General features: G+C 44.1%; 1 protein-coding gene across 1 annotated transcript; it reads right to left on the bottom strand.

Annotated features, from left to right (window-relative positions):
* Positions 1-7698: 7698 nt before the first annotated feature.
* Positions 7699-8678, bottom strand: LOC110579487 (S-phase kinase-associated protein 1-like). Its single transcript, XM_044918811.1, has 2 exons — positions 8340-8678; positions 7699-8173 (listed from the first exon to the last, which is right to left on the bottom strand). The coding sequence occupies exons 1-2, from the start codon at positions 8672-8674 to the stop codon at positions 8140-8142; spliced, it is 369 nt and encodes a 122-aa protein (XP_044774746.1). The 5' UTR covers positions 8675-8678; the 3' UTR covers positions 7699-8139.
* Positions 8679-17641: the final 8963 nt, after the last annotated feature.

Below are 17641 nucleotides of genomic sequence, written 5' to 3'. Positions count from 1 at the left end.
AAATAAATAAATAAATAATGGTAGAAAATCAGAAGGTATAAAGTGGTATAGAGTAAAAAGAAAGCTTCTCCCTACTCCTGTTCACCAATCGTCCTCTTTCCAAGGATTACCACCATCACCATCTCCTTTTTTTTCTTTTTTAAATATTTTAAATATTTTATTTAATATTTTAATATTTTATTTTTAAGTAATCTCTACACCCAACATGGGGCTCGAACTCACGACCCTGAGATCAAGAGCCAGCCAGGTACCCTGACCATCACCATGTCCTCCCAGGGATAGTCTACACCTACACAAACTTATAGATGTGTTGCTTCTTATATAAACAAGAGCATACTGTCCACAATGTTTTGCCCCTTATCACTTAGTAATGTATCATGAAAATTTCTTTGCAAGGACCTTATCATAAAGTACATAGAGAGCTGTCATGCTTTTTTTTATAAGTATGTGGATGTTATTAGTAGACATTCAGTTTGTTTCCTTTCTTTTACTATTACAATGAATTTCGTTGTACCTCTCTCTTAAAAGCAACATTTTAACAGGTACTAGTAATCATAAAATATAAAGAAGTAGAGATCTTATTAATGAAGCCTTTTTTTTTTTCTTGAGAGAGGAAGGGGATGAGAGGAGCAGAGGGAGGGAGAGAATCTTTTTTTTTAAAGATTTTATTTATTTACTTGACTGAGAGCATGCACAAGCAGGGGGAGTGGCAGGCAGAGGGAGAGGGAGAAGCAGACTCCCCGCTGAGCAGGGAGCCTGACATGGGGCTCAATTCCAGGACCCTGGGATCACGACCCCAGCCGAAGGAAGACGCTTAACCTACTGAGCCACCCAGGCACTGCTTTAATGAAATCTTTCTAAATGAACTTCATGATGTCAAACTTAGGACCCTCCCAGCACTAGCAGAGGAATGGGACCAGAGGGGGCCATGAGAGGAGACAGAGATGTTCTCTAGCAATGGTCATGTTTTGGATCAAGGCAGCTCAAAGTTCTGAAATGGAAGAATCACCGAAGTTGGAGCTTTTTTTTTTTTTTTAAGATTTTACTTTTTTATTTGACAGAGAGAGACACAATGAAAGAGGGAACACAAGCAGGGGGAGTGAGAGACGGAGAAGCAGGCTTCCCACCGAGCAGGAAGCCCGATGTGGGGCTCGATCCCAGGACCCCGGGATCATGACCTAAGCTGAAGGCAGACGCCTAACGACTGAGCCACCCAGGCGCCCCTGGAGCTTTTTGTTTCAGATGGGAAAAGACATCTTTGAAGATGGCCACATCAAGTGTCTCCAATAGGCAGTACTGGAGTTGGCTTCAGGAGACGATATGTTTTCCAGATAGTGAATCAAAACCCATTTGTGGGTTTGGAAATCAACATCATGGGATTTGCCCACTATTTTAAAACACGGTGATGGAATTTTATGAAATATCAGAGTGGATCTCCCATAATACGCGTTGTTTCTTACAAGTATATTTAGAAGTGTGAATACTGAATCACAGTGTGAAATATATTCGTCACTGTGATTCACAGTCAAATGCTTAAAGGCAGTGAGCAAGGAGGGCGAATTTTTGGCCCATACATTCTCTTTCATAACCCCAAGCCTTTTTGCCAGACTTAGTATATAAAACTGAAAACCAAATCCCCCACTCCCTGCCCATTCCCCGCCCCGCCGAGGATAAATTCAAGCGGACAAGTGGGGTAGGCGATGGTCTGTGAGATGGTGGCCTTGAGGAACCAGACTCAATCCCACCCCTTCCCCTCCAGAGAAGGATAAATTTGAGGACACGCCGGCAAAATCTTCCCACCTTGGCTTTGGGGCTATTTTTACATTTTCCCTCTCACTGTCCCTCCTCTTTTTGCTTTCTTTTTAAATTCCACAAACAAGGGGCACCTGGGTGGCTCAGTCAGTTAAGCGTCAGACACTTGATTTCAGCTCAGGTCGTGATCTCAGGGTGGTGAGATCCAGCCCCGACTCAGGGTCCACGCTGGGCGTGGAGCCTGCTTAAGACTTTTTCTCTCGGGGCGCCTGGGTGGCTCAGTTGGTTAAGCAACTGCCTTCAGCTCAGGTCATGATCCTGAAGTCCCGGGATCGAGTCCCGCATCGGGCTCCCTGCTCGGCAGGGAATCTGCTTCTCCCTCTGACCCTCCTCCCTCTCATGTGCTCTCTCTCATTCTCTCTCTCTCAAATAAATAAATAAAATCTTAAAAAAAAAAAAGACTTTTTCTCTCTCCCTCTGCCCCTCCCCCACCCCTCTCTCTGTCAAAAAAACAAATAAAAGTAAATGAATAAATTAATTAAATTAATTCCACAAACAAGATGCCAGGTAAAATCCCTTGACCACACAACTACTCTCCCAGAGCCAACCGCCATTACCAGTTTCGTAGGTGTTATTTAAGAGATGCGTTTACAAATGAACACACATAGAGAGAGATACATTTTTTTTTCTTTTTTAAGATTTTATTTATTTATTTATTTGAGAGAGAATGAGAGAGAGAGAGAGCACATGAGAGGGGGGAGGGTCAGAGGACGAAGCAGACTCCCCGCCGAGCAGGGAGCCCGATGCCGGACTCGATCTGGGGACTCCAGGATCATGACCTGAGCCGAAGGCAGTCGCTTAACCGACTGAGCCACCCAGGCGCCCCGAGGGAGAGATACATTTTTGTAACACAAATGATGGTACACGATATGCTCTGCTTTGCCCTTAACTTTTTTCACTTCTGGTGGGTATCTGGAAGGTCTTTTCACACTGGAACATGCTGAGCAGCTTCATTATGTTTTACGGGCTGCACGGCATCCCATCATATGGAGTCTCAAAGGCTTTTAAAGGTTGGCTGACTCCAGTCTTGGAATTGCAGTTTCCTTCTTTTTTTTTTTTTTTTTTTATGAAGTTAGGTTTTAAAGTGATGACAGTGAGCTTATTTAAAGGATAAACCTTCTTCTAATTATTTAGTAATTATAGAGTAGGAACATCAGAGGAATGGATGTGTTGGGGCATAAAAACGATATCTATGCCAGGGGTGAATGTATAAGCCAAGAGAAGAGTCTAGCTTAAAAAAAAAGAATTTTTTTTTTTAAACCACCCTCTGGCTATTATCAATCAACTGGATTGCAGAGTCTGTTAAGGATAGTCATTATAAAAAAAAAAAAAAAAGCCTAAGCCACTATGCATCAATTATGATGACTGCCCCACCCACGGGTCCCTTCTATTTATTTATTTATTTTATTTTTTATTTTATTTTTATTCTTATGTTAATCCCCATACATTACATCATTAGTTTTAGATGAAGTGTTCCATGATTCATTGTTTGTGCATAACACCCAGTGCTCCATGCAGAACGTGCCCTCCTCAGTACCCACCACCAGGCTAACCCATCCTCCCACCCCCCTCCCCTCTAGAACCCTCAGTTTGTTTTTCAGAGTCCATCGTCTCTCATGGTTCGTCTACCCCTCCGATTTCCCCCACTTCATTCTTCCCCTCCCGCTACCTTCTTCTTCTTCTTTTTTTTTCCTTAACATATATTGCATTATTTGTTTCAGAGGTACAGATCTGAGATTCAACAGTCTTGCACAATTCACAGCGCTTACCAGAGCACATACCCTCCCCAGTGTCTATCACTCAGTCACCCCATCCCTCCCACCCCACCCCCCACTCCAGCAACCCTCAGTTTGTTTCCTGAGATTAAGAATTCCTCATATCAGTGAGATCATATGATACATGTCTTTCTCTGTTTGACTTATTTCACTCAACATAATACCCTCCAGTTCCATCCACGTCGTTGCAAATGGCAAGATCTCATTCCTTTTGATGGCTGCATAATATTCCATTGTATATATATACCACATCTTCTTTATCCATTCATCGATCGATGGACATCTTGGCTCTTTCCACAGTTTGGCTATTGTCCACGGGTCCCTTCTAAAGGAAGGGCAGAAGTCACTGTCTTTGGTACCTACCATTAACTGGTCACTTCTGCTCACGCCACTGCTAACTGGCTCACAATTGGGCATCAGCTCCAAGAGCAGCCAATGCATGGGCTGACTAGTGGGTTTTGAGGTGGCTGGGCGCAAAAATATTGGGCCAAACAGGAAATAGGTTGATTTGTCAGATTTCTATTTGGTGTGAATTTGAATTAGAAACTATAGAAGTGGGGGCACCTGGGTGGCTCAGTCATCAAGCATCTTCCTTCGGCTCAGGTCTCAGGTCATGATCCCAGGGTCCTGGGATCGAGCCCCGCATCGGGCTCTCTGTTCAGCAAAAGGCCTGCTTCTCCCTCTCCCACTCCCCCTGCTTGTGTTCCCTCTCTCACTGTGTCTCTCTCTGTCAAATAAATAAATAAAATCTTAAAAAAAAAAAAAACTATAGAGGGGGCGCCTGGCTGGCTCAGTCGGAAGAGGGTGTGACTTTTAATATTGGGGCTTGTGAGTTTGAGCCCCTCATTGGATGTAGAGATTACATAAATAAATAAATACACTTAAAAACAAAAACTATGGAGTGAATCAGCTAGTTAATAAAAGGATTTGCAATTGAAGGGCTAAAGAGCAGAGAGAATGGACTAGGGTGGGACCTGAAGAATAGAAACTGAATATTCAGAGCTAGGAGGCAGAGAGAAGATACTGAAAAAGAAAAGCGAAGGTAGTTCCTCCCCAACAATAGAGCAGGCTCAGAGAGCCTGACCCCCCCCCCACACAAAAACATCTGACAATTCTGGGTAAAAGATAACAAATACTCTTTCAAGAGAAAAACTGAGTTCACAAGAAAGTGAGGGAAATCCCCACATGCCAAAAAACAAAAATGGAACCGAAAACCAAACCAGTTAAGTGCACACTGATACTGCGAGAGCCAGAAGAGGGAGGCGTTGAGGGTCTTGGGTTGAAATGCAAATGAGAGCACAGGAAGTGAGGTCCAAGTACAGCCCCCAGAAACAGTCCTCCTTGAGCTAGGACTCAGCAGACAAGTCGAGACGCGATTAGACCCCCAGCGGATAGGATGTGAGGATAGGAACCCTGGAAGAGATGGGATATAATAGAGTGGCCTATAAAGACAGAAAAAAGGAACCAAAATATGAGAAAAGGACAACATATTTCATGTGTATAAAGATAAGCGAGTTTGACCAAGAACCAAGCAGCATAGAGAGTGAGAAGCTGGTAGGTGCCAGGGAGGGAAACAAGACGCCCCATCGAGACCCAGAGATAGAAAAAGTAATTGAACTTGGTGAAGGGCAGAGCGCTAACTTCGCTAGAGGCATGGTGGAGGCCTGTGACCCTGTGGCCAAGACCAGCCGAACTCGGAGTGCCTGGGAGGCCTTCATTCACTCACCTTCTGACCTGAGTGCTTATTAAGTGCTGTGTTTATTTCTCATGGCAGCTATGACAAATTGCCACCGAGTGGCTTAAAGCCACACAAATTTATTATCTCACAGTTGGGGATGTCAGAAGTCTGGAGTGGGTCTTATGGGGCTAAAATAGAAGACTGCATTCCTTCTGGAGGTTCTAGGGAGAATCTGTCTCCTTGTCTTCCCAGCTTCTAGAGGCTGCCCACATTCCTTGGCTCAAGGCCCCCCTCTATCTTCAAAGCCAGGAGTCCCATCAGTCCTACCCCTGCTTCGGTTGTCACATTTTCTCTCTGACACTGCAGCTTCCCTCTTATAAGGACCCCTTATGGTTACATCAGGCCCACTCAGATAATTCCAGATAACCTCCATCTCAAAATCCTTAACTTAATCACATTGCCAAAGTCCCCTTTACCGTGTGAAGTAACACGCATGCACTTATTTTATTTTATTTTATTTTTTTTAAGATTTTATTTATTTATTTATTTGAGAGAGAGAGAGAGAAACAGCATGAGAGGGGATAGGGTCAGAGGGAGAAGCAGGCTCCCCGCCGAGCCGGGAGCCCGATGCGGGACTCGATCCAGGGACTCCAGGATCATGATCTGAGCCGAAGGCAGTCGCTTAACCAACTGAGCCACCCAGGCACCCCACATGCACTTATTTTAAAATGGGAAATAGCAGGGTGAAGACAGACCAGCTCCCATAAAGCTTGAGTTCTGGGTTGGGGGTGGTGGTGGAGAGACAGGGAAGAGGGATGGATAATCCCAAAGCAAACACAAAAGTAAGCAAAATCATTACAGAAAATGACCAAGGCTAGGAAAGAAATAACTACAGGGTGACAAAACAGAGGTTGGGGGCTGGTGAGGCTACCTTAGGATGTCAGGTCAGGCTCCTGAAAGGAGATGACATTTGAGGTGATGCGGGAATGGTGACAAGACAGGAGCCTTCAAAATATCTGAGGAAAGGGAACTACAGGCAGAGGGCACAAAGGTGGGGGTTCACCTGGGGCATCCCGGGAGCAGCAAGATGGCAGCATGACCAAATGGGTAACAAGAGATGATCCTGAGTCTGTTCCTTCTATGAGGTTTCTTTAATCCACTCTTGCTGGCTTTCTGTAAGGATCGTGGAGGGGAAAAAAGATTATGCCACAGGCAAGATTCCAGCGAATTTTTTTTTTTACAGTATATGAGACTTTATTAAATAAGATACAGATTCAGGGCAAATGAGAAGTGAAGTACAGAGGCAAACTACTATCAGCAAATGATCTGAGCCAAAACAGCTCACAGTAAACATGAAGAGAATGCAGTAGGACTACATGTGAATACAGATGATGCTAAATGGGAAAGCAAGAGGAAAGGGAGCACAAGGAGGAAAGAAAAAGACATAACAATTTGTGAGCCTTCTCAAGCACCAAGAAAATTTCATTCTACTGTAGGGCAGAGGCTGGGAACAATGAGTGCAGTCTTGTGCGGCCACGTGCACCAGTTAATAACTGAAGCACTGGCTCCAGGGAACCAGATCACGACAATCAGAAGAGACACAAGTCTAACAGAACCCGATGGTTAGGTCAGCAGCCTCCAGCAAGCTAGGACATGAACTTCCTGCAAGCTGTCTCCAGCTACAGAACCGTACATATACTTAACTCATTTAATAGTAAGTGAAGAGACACAGTTAAGTACACAAAAGCAAATCATTTACCACCTACTACGTAACTTACTTTTTATTGAAAGTATCTTGCATTCATGATGGATGCTTTCTAGGTTTTGCCAGACATTTTAACATTAAAGGTTAAATTATTTTTTACATGCAAATAGTGTGAAGTTTCCCCCACATGGGATCAATGATTTTAAGAAGATGACATAACCACATGGGTTATTTATCTTTTTTTTTTTTTTAAGATTTTATTTATTTATTTGACAGAGAGAGACAGCGAGAGAGGGAACACAAGCAGGGGGAGTGGGAGAGGGAGAAGCAGGCCTCCCGCGAAGCAGGGAGCCCGATGCGGGCCTCGATCCCAGGACCCTGGGATCATGACCTGAGCCAAAGGCAGATGCTTAACGACTGAGCCACCCAGGCGCCCTGGGTTATTTGTCTTTTTTAATCGAAAAGCTAACAGACTGGCTAGTTATATTCCCCCCAAAACCACAAACTGAGTAGTAACTGAGTCTCTAACCAACATAGTCAAAGCTGAGGATTAAAAATGCAAAAACAAGTCCTTAGATCCAATTAAGGGAGCCCTACTACATACAGGCTAATCAATACCAGTGGTACTCCTTGACTCCAGGAAGCTGGAAGACATCCTAATAACCCCACTCAAAACATTGACCTCAGGTAGCCTTTTTCCAGTTTCCAACTCATGAATAAAGAGAATATGTTGTTAATTCTATTTCAGAAAACTTTTTTCAACTTGTTTTATTTACAATGCCAACTTTTAAAAGGTCATTAAACTAAAGTTAACTAGACAATAAACTAGGCAGAAATCGCTTTACAAAGAGAGTTTCAGAAAGCCCAAAATGCCACCTTCTACAGAGAACCCACAGTTCAGGTTTATTTAGAGCAAAGAAAAAAGAAACTTTTGATCATACTAGAAGAAACATAGCCATACATTTGGAATCTGTACTCAAACTACACATGCAAGGAGGACAATATTCTGCTTAAACAACTGATTTGCTGCTGCCATTTGTCTACTGTTTGTCTAATATTAACAATTATAAACAGAGCCGTGCAACCAGTATTTGGAACAATCCTTACAGTGTTACAGTGTCAGGCATAACATTTCACTTCACTTCACACCACTGGTTCTCTTTGCGTACCTAGGCTTCCTCTTCTTCAGTAAAGTCATTTTTTTTTTAATTTATTCATGAGAGACAGAGGCAGAGGGAGAAGCAGGCTCCCCGCGGAGCAGGGAGCCCGATGCGGGACTCGATCCCAGGACCCTGGGATCATGACCTGAGCCGAAGGCAGATGCTTAACCGACTGAGCCACCCAGGCGTCCCGAGTAAAGTCATTTTTTATATTGAAGGTCTTGTGGGTCTCCTCAGGAGTTTTCCCCTTGATCATATTGGCAACAGTCTTGCATGTAACATCAAGCAAACCTTTGATGTCTAAGTAGTTCGCAGCCAGAATAAGTTCAAAAAGTGTTCCTTGGTCAACTTTCAGGAATTCTTGGTCCCAAACAGGGGTATCATCTGTCCGCTTTTCTTTGTTTTCATCATCCTTGGGAGGAGGGAGATCATCCTTGTGGTGGGTGCACCACTGAATGACCTTTTTTAATATTGCTGCGTTAACATATGGTAGAGGAACTGGGTCATCATCTCCTTCATCATCCATTCCCAAATCTTCCAACATGGTCTTGATAGTCACAGACTGGCAATTTCAACATCAACCTCAAATATCTCTCCATCGGAACTCTGCAACTTAATTGAAGGCATGGTGCTCGGTCTCAGGCCGACTGCGGGCTGTAGGCTGACAAGAACAGAGCGGTCTCACGTACGAGAAGAGAAAGGTGGAGAACAAGGCCACTTCCAGTGAATCTTTTTACCAGAAGCCCATCCTTTCCTGAAGTAGATCCATCTATTGCAACCAAAAGTTCTAAACCAATATAGGACGCAAGAGTGTAAGATACCATGCAAAATGGAGCAGGTCCTTTGGAAAACAATCTAGCTCCTAAAAAGGTTAAACCTAGAGTTACCACATAACTCAGCAACTCCACTCCTAGGTAGATACTCAAAGGAACTGAAGACATACATCTACACAAAACCTTGCACGTGACTGTCCATAGCAGCCTTCTTCATAAGAGCCCCAACGTGGAAACAACCCACGTGTCCATCAACTGATGAATGGGTAAACAAAATGTGGTGTATCCATTAGTGGAACATTATCCGGTCACAAGAAGGACTGAAGTACTGATGCTTCATAGGTGAATCTTGAAACTTTAGGCCTGGTGAAAGATGTTACTCACCAAAAGCCACACATTGTAGGGTTCTATTTATATGAGATGTGCAGACAGGCAAAACCATGAGTCAGAAAATAGCTCAGTGGTTACCAAGGGATGGGGGGAGCAAGGCATAAAGAGTGATTGACTGCTAATGAGTACAGGGTTTTTTTGGGGGGGGGTGATGAAAATGTAACATTGATTGCAGTGATGGTAGTAGATGTGAATCCACTAAAAACCACTGTAGACTTGTTAATTTTCTTAATATATTTTTATTTGAATTGTACACTTTAAGTGGGTGAATTTTTTTTAAAGATTTTCTTTCTTTTTTTTTTTTAAAGATTTTATTTATTTATTTGACAGAGAGAGACAGCGAGAGAGGGAACACAAGCAGGGTAAGTGGGAGAGAGAGAAGCAGGCTCCCCACCGAGCAGGGAGCCCGATGCGGGGCTCGATCCCAGGATCCTGGGATCATGACCTGAGCCAAAGGCAGACAGTTAATGACTGAGCCACCCAGGCACCCCTAAAGATTTTATTTCTTAAGAGAAACAGAGAGCACCAGTAGGGGGAGGGGCAAGCAGACTCCCCACTGAGCATGGAGCCTGATGTGGGGCTCAATCCCAGACCCTGAGATCATGACCTGAGCCCAAGTGGGATGTTTAACTAACTGAGCCACCCGGTGCCCCTAAGTGGGTGAATTTATGGTATGGGAACTATATCTCAATAAAAGCTGATTTTTTTTTTAAAGATTTTATTTTTAACTAATCTCTATACCCAACGTGGGGCTCCAGCTCATGACCCCAAGATCAAGATTCACATGCTCCACCAACTGAGCCAGCCAGGCACCCCTTATAACATATATTTTAAAAAATCAGCTTTTACTGATATGGCACCTGGCTGGCTCAGTGGTAGAGCATGTGACTCTCTTGCTCTCCGGGTCGTGAGTTGGAGCCCCAAGTTGGGCATAGAGACTACTAAAAAAGAAAAAATACATAAGTAAATACATAAATAAAATAAATAAAGCATATGTTATGAGATACATTCCCTGCCTTCAAGGAACTGAAAATTTAGTTAAGGACAAAAATGATCAAATGTCGGGGCACCTGGCCAGCTCAGTTGGTTAAGTGTCCAACTCTTCATATCAGCTCAGGTCTTGATCTCAAGGTCATGATTCAAGCCCTGCATTGGACTCCACACTGGGGGTGCAGCCTACTAAAAAAAAAAAATTCAAATGTCAGTTGCCCCATACAGGTAAGTTACACAGATGATAACTACTCAAGAGAAATGATGACAAACATGTTAGGACACGTTTCTTGAGTTTTGCTATGTTCCAGACCTTGTCCCATGTAGCTTCCATTATCAAAGCTTACCTTCCAAAGAACTTGATAAATTCCCAAATGAGTGTCCCGGGGAAAATACATTCCCCTTTCTGGGCCTCAGTTTTTCCATTTCTGAAATGAGCTGCTTGAACTCAATGTTTTCCCATGGGCAGGTGAGATGATTTTTAGTCAAATATTCAGACAACTCTAAATAGCATTATGAGAAAGTCACCCCTTTTCAATCATCTTCCAATTCTACCTTCAGTAGGAAGTCTCAGTGTGGTGCAATTTCCTTTTTGAACAAAGGACAAGCCATCAGAAATCCTAAAGTTTCCAGCAAGTAACCATATCTAGCCAAAATGTAATCATGTTATGTTGCTTCACTGTCTTTAACTCTACCTTCCATTTATGTCAAGGGACTCAGGTTTTCTCCTTACACATTGATATAATGTTTCCTTAAAAAAAAAAGATTTATTTATTGATTTTAGAGACAGGGAAAGAGAGTGCACGTGTGGGGAGGGGCAGAGGGAGAGGGAGAGAATATCAAGCAGAATCCCCGCTGAGTGTGGAGCCCAACACAGACTCGATCCCATGACCCTGAGATCATGGCCTGAGCCGAAATCAAGAGCCAGACACTTAACCTACAGAGCCACCCAGGCGCCCCAATGTTCCCTTTTGAAATAAAGTTTATATAAAATCAGTGAGGGGAGCCTGGGTGGCTCAGTCGTTAAGCGTCTGCCTTCAGCTTGGGTCATGATCCCAGGGTCCTAGGATAGAGTCCCGCATCCGGCTCCCTGCTCAGGAGGGAGCCTGCTTCTCCCTCTCCCACTCCCCCTGCTTGTGCGCTCTCTCTGACAAATAAATAAATAAATAAAATCTTAAAAAGAATTAAAAAGTTACAAGGGGCAGGGTAAAAATCTCCTTTCTTCTGCTCTCCCCGAGATGCCAAGTTTCTGTCCCTAGAGGCAGCCGGGCTTACCTGTTTTAGGAACGGCTTGGTGTATGCAGAACCCGGAGGCCTCAGGTGCAGCTGGAGTGTGATGAGCCAAGCAGAAGTAAACATTAATGGCAGGCAGGGAGGCAGGGGCTGGGGCATGCAAGCTCTTGTCAGTTGTAAAAGAAGTCTGCAATCAATTGTGATAGCAATAGCCACTGGATGTGTTTTTGGTAGGGCAACATGATCTGACTCAGGTGCCAAAGATCAGGTGGGTGTTGGGGGGGCAGGACTGGGAGAGGACCAGGTATAGGTGGGTATGCAGGTGAGAAGCGACATGTGTTTGGGCTAGGATGTCGCAGGAGGGAAGGCTGGATGGGGGTACAGATGTACAGATTGAAGCTAGGACAGAGAAAACTTCAAGATGGATTAGATGCGGGGAACAAGGGAAAGCAGACGTTTGAGCCCCTGGGAAGAGGGGGTTGTCAAGTTTTGTGGGTGTTATAATGTCTGTAATTTACTTTAGAGTATTTCTTTTTTTTTTTAAAGATTTTATTTATTTATTTATTTGAGAGAGAGAGAGAGAGAGAAACAGCATGAGAGGGGAGAGGGTCAGAGGGAGAAGCAGGCTCCCCGCCGAGCCGGGAGCCCGATGCGGGACTCGATCCCAGGACTCAGGGACCACGACCTGAGCCGAAGGCAGTCGCCTAACCAACTGAGCTACCCAGGCGCCCTACTTTAGAATATTTCAATAGAGGGGCACCTGCCTGGCTCAGTAGAGCATGCAACTCTTGATCTTGGGGTCATGAGTTCGAGCCCCATGTTGGGAGTAGAGCTTACTTTAAAAATAAATAAATCAATTAATTAAATACTTTAATATAATCGGTTTGCTGTTATATAAATGCCAGCTTATGCCAGTGATTCTCAAAATGTAGGCCATGGACGAGCAGCATTAACATCACCTAGAACAGGTTAGGAATGCAGATCCTCTAGCCCTCCCCACAACTACTAAATCAGAAATTCTGGAGGTAGGGCCCAGCAGTTAGGATTTAACAAGCCCTCCAAATGGTTCTTTTTTTTTTTTTTTAAGACTGAGAGAGAGAGAGCATGAGCAGGGGGAGGGGCAGAGGGAGAGGGAGAAGCAGACTCCCTGCTAAGCAGGGAGCCCAATAAGGAACCTGGGATCATGACCTGAGCCTAAGGCAGATTCCTAACCGACTGAGCCACCCGAGGCCCCCAAAGGTTCTGATATGTGCTCTGTTCAAGCTTTAGAATCAAGCCATGATTCTGGGGATGGTCAGCTAACTGGCTATCAAGAACAGACAGCACAGGGATAATCAACTGGCATCCTAAGAGAAATGGCCTCACTATCACAAGAAAATACAAGTGAATCGCAGAGGGCTGTGGAGACAGGTAAGAGACAAAGGGAGTGCTCTCAGCAAAAGCAGCTTATCAGAGAAAGGAAAACAATGCTGTACGTGCCTGGAACAGCTCTTGTAGGTGTGGTTCCCTGAGCCCTGGGAAAAACAGGCCTTATCTTGAAAAGAGGAAGGATTGGATGCAAAGAAGTTTGCAGCAAACAATAGCAGTTCAGGCCTTGTTGGAGAAAACCGAGTCATGTGCAAAAATAATACGAAAAAAAAAGTGTTTTGGTTTTTTTAGCAGAGTGCTGACCAAAAAAAAAAAAAAGCATACTATGGCAGGAGGGGGGGGGGTGGGGGCAGGGGGTCTATTTTTAAGAACTCAGAAAGCCGAGGAACTACGTAGACACAGAGGGAAACGGAAACCAAAATTAGTCTGGGCTCACCAACTAAGAAGTAGATATGACCTAGGCCAGGGTACTTCTCCTTTCAGTGATTTCAATATTTTCTCCTCCGAAAGATTGAACGGTCACCTATTAGAAATTTAAAAATCATCCCCCAGGAAAGGACATGCACACCATCATGTTTGTAGTATTTTGCCAAAACAGTTTAACCTGAACTGAAACCTGTGGAAACAATCAGACAAAGCCAAACTAAGGGACATTTTGTAGAACTGTCCTAGACTCTGGAAAACAAAACAAAACAAAAAAAAACACAGTTGTTTTTTTTTAAAAAACAAAACACTGTCTTGAAAGAGAATTAAAAAAAAAAGCTGCTATGAAAAACTTGATTGGAATAGTTGGGGACATTTGAGCAGGAGGGGGTAGAGTAGAAAATAGTTTTAAATTCATGATCCATTTCCTGAACACAAGGATGACTATATAGGGCTAGGTAGGCTAGGGCCCCTGTTTTCAAGAAATAGATACTGGGTACTGGTGAAGAACCTCTCTGTTTGCGTGGAGCGCTCAAGTCATTTAGGAAAAAAAGAACAAACCAAGAGCATCTGCAAGAACAGACGTGCTACTTCTTGTAATCTTCGTCTTTTGGGAAAATCACCCTTTCCCTCCACATCTGGCCTGGGACTAGGGTGACCAGTTCCTCCCGGTTTGCCTGAGACCTTCCCGGTTTTAGTAAAATGCTGCATCCCAGAAACTGCCCACATCAATCCTGGGAAAATCAAGATCGCCCTAAAGGGAGACGCAAATCTTCCCAGCTGGGCATACGGCTTCCCGTCTAAAATAAGGAAAGGAAGGTATTTTTGTTAAAAAGCCACCAGTTAGCCTCCCCTGGTCCAGGGAGTTTTCTCTGGGAGCAGGTACCTACTTATCTGAAGATCCCTGGGAGACAAGTGGACATGACTGTGCAAATTTTCCAGTTTGCCAGTGGAGCTGTGGAAACCAGGTGACCAAGCCCTGGGTCTGAGCCTTGGTTAAGTCCTGGAAAAATGAAAGAAAGTCTATGTGGAATCATTACATTCAAACCGGTGGGAAGTTTTAGCTCTGCTCTAAGCATTATTCTCCTGAGAAGGCAAGGGACCAGGGGCACATATTATCCCCTCAGCCTGCCAAGAGAAGTCACTGGGAAGCTGCCTTTCCTGTTTTGCGGTCCCCTGCCTTGAGTTAATGGACTGCAGCATGGCATCATCGGTTGGGAGGGAGCCACTTAGAACCAGGCGGCCTGAGTTCAAAATCTGACTCAGCAGCGTGGCCTTCAGCAATGACTTCATTTCTCAGTGCTTCAACTTCCTTGTAAAAGGAGAATAATGGGGACACCTGAGTGGCTCAGTCGGTTAAGCATCTGCCTTCAGCTCAGGTAATGATCGCAGGGTCCTGGGATCGAGTCCCGCATCGGGCTCCCTGCTCCGCGGGGAGCCTGCTTCTCCCTCTGCCTGCTTCTCCCCCCTGCTTGTGCTCTCTCTCTCTCTGATAAATAAATAAACAAAATCTTTAAAAAAAGAGAGAGTAATGATCAGAGAAACAGCATATGGATGTGATAACAGTCAAGTAGATTAATATATGTGAAGTGCTTAGAATAGAGGTTGGCAAACTTTTCCTATAAAGGGCCAGGTAGTGAATATTTTATGTTGTGGGCCATCTGGTCTGTGGTGCAACTATCCAACCCTGGAAAGTGGCTATAGACCGTGTGTAAACAAATGGGCATGGCCGTGTGCCAATAAAAGTTTATATTTTTCTTTAAAAACAGGACAAGGAGGGCGCCTGGGTGGCTCAGTTGGTTAAGCGACTGCCTTCGGCTCAGGTCATGATCCTGGAGTCCCAGGATCGAGTCCCGCATCGGGCTCCCTGCTCGGCAGGGAGCCTGCTTCTCCCTCTGACCCTCCCCCCTCTCCTGCTCTCTCTCTCTCAAATAAATAAATAAATAAAATCTTTAAAAAAAAAAAAAAACAGGACAAGGAACCGAAGACAAGGACCAGCTCAGATGTGCTTCAACAGGTAAATAAACTGAGGCACATCCTTATCATGGAATACTGCTCAGCCGTCAAAAGGCACAAACTATTGATACACACTACAGTTTGGATGAATCTCCAGGGAATTACGCTGAGCCAGAAAAAAAAAAATCCCTGTAGTATACTACATGGTTCTAATTGTATAACATTTTTGAAATGACATTTTAGAAATAGGGGTTGGATTAGTGGTTGCTAAGAGTAAGGGATGAAGACTGGTGTATAATCTGGGAGAGGTGGGTGTGCTTACAAGAGGGCATGGTGAAGGACCCCTGTGGTGTTAAAACTGTTTCAGCATCTTGACCATGGCAGTAGATACATAACCGCAGATGATAAAATTGTAAAGGACTAAGGCGCCTGGGTGGCTCAGTCGGTTAAGCGTCTGCCTTTGACTCACGTCATGATCCCAGGGTGGTGGGATGGAGCTCGGTATTGGGCTCCGTGCTCAGTGGGGAATCTGCTTCTCCCTCTGCCCTCTGCCCTTGCTTCCCATGCCCACTCTCTCTCTCTCTGTCTCTCAAAAAGAAATTAATTTAAAAAACTCTTCTAGGGGCGCCTGGGTGGCTCAGTTGTTAAGCGTCTGTCTGCCTTCGGCTCAGGTCATGATCCCAGGGTCCTGGGATCGAGCCCTGTATCGGGCTCCCTGCTCTGTGGGAGGCCTGCTTCTTCCTCTCCCACTCCCCCTGCTTGTGTTACCTCTCTCGCTGTGTCTCTCTGTCAAATAAATAAATAAAATCTTTAAAAAAAAATCTTCTAAAAAATTGTATAGGACTAATACACACACACATGCACAAATGAGTACAAGGTAAACTGGGGAAATCTAAATAAGATTGGTGGATTGTATTAATGTCAGTAGCCTGAACATGATATTATACTTCCTGTGTACGTGTATACTAGCATAATGTTATCACTGGGGGGAAATGGGCAAATTTATACAAGAGATCACTCTGTATTTCTCTTTCTCTCTCTCTTTCTTTCTTTCAGGATTTTCATTTTTAAGTAATCTCTATACTCAACGTGGGGCTCAAATTTACAAACCCGAGATTAAGAGTCACGTGCTCTTCTGACTGAGCCAGCCAGGCGCTTCTCTCTGTATCATTTCTTCCAACCGCATGTGAAATCCACAATTAACTCAACAAAAATTTCAATTAAAAAAAAACACAAAACAATAAAGTGGGCCGGATTTGGCCTGTGCATTGTGTGTTAACATTCAGAAAGTCTTGAGCAAACCAGAATGAGCTGGACACCTATCTTCACTTTCTGGAAAACCCTTCAGTCCCCAGGAAACTAGGATCGTTGATCACCGGATATCTGTGTTACTGTTATTACTAGTGTAATTATTTTAACAAGAATCACACATCTGCAACATGTAAATGAATTCAGCTCTGCCAGCATCTCTCCTACTAACTCCAGTAAAAGCAACAAAGCCCGACCACTTCCCCACGCAATCAGAGGCAGCAGGTAGAAACGGTGAACAGAACCTGCGGTCTTTCAATAAAAGGTCTGACTGGGACTCTGCATAACTCATTTGTTTAAATTTGTCTTTCCCACACATAACAATAGCCCCTACTGACAGAGCACCTGCCACATATATAGTACTGTAGGCCCCAATGCAAAACTCTTTACATATCTTATCTCATTTAATCCTTGAGCAACTCAACAAGCTAAGTACTAGTTATCATCCCCCTTTTGCAGCTGGGCAAAGGGAGCCTCTGATGAAGCAAATTGCCTCAGGACACACAGCTAGAAAAGACCACGCCTGGATTCCAAGTTAGGTCTGGAAGAGTTCCTGATCGTGAATACAGAGCAGGGGTTCTCAGTAGTGGCCGTGCATTGGAAACCTTCCAAAGCCCAGACCCCTGTGCCCAGATGGACGATTTAATTAGTTGGGGTAGGGCTCAGGCATCGGTGTTTTTTCGGAATTCCCCAGGTAACTGATTTCACGTGTAGCCAGTGCTGAGCATCACTGCGACTCGTGTTGTGACTCGGTTTTCCATACCTTGTGCACTGATCCATTAATGTGTCTTGAAAGCAATTTAATCTCGCCCATCCAGTCTTTTTTGTCAAAGAGTAGGTTAGGATAGGATAAGACTAGAATAGAAATGAGAAGAAAATACTGCATCACACAGAGCAAAGGAAAGTATTCTGGAAACTTACATTTCAGGAGTGTGTGTGCGTGCATGCGCCATCATGACATAAAATGTATTTCTTACTGTGAATCAAGATCAAAAACGTTTGAAAGCTACTCTTTTTTTTTTTTAAAGATTTTATTTTATTTATTCGACACAGAGAGACACAGCGAGAGA

This window comes from Neomonachus schauinslandi, chromosome 10 (genome assembly GCF_002201575.2).
Source record: "Neomonachus schauinslandi chromosome 10, ASM220157v2, whole genome shotgun sequence".
Lineage (NCBI taxonomy): Eukaryota > Metazoa > Chordata > Mammalia > Carnivora > Phocidae > Neomonachus > Neomonachus schauinslandi.
This window is presented reverse-complemented; position numbering and strand designations above follow the sequence as displayed.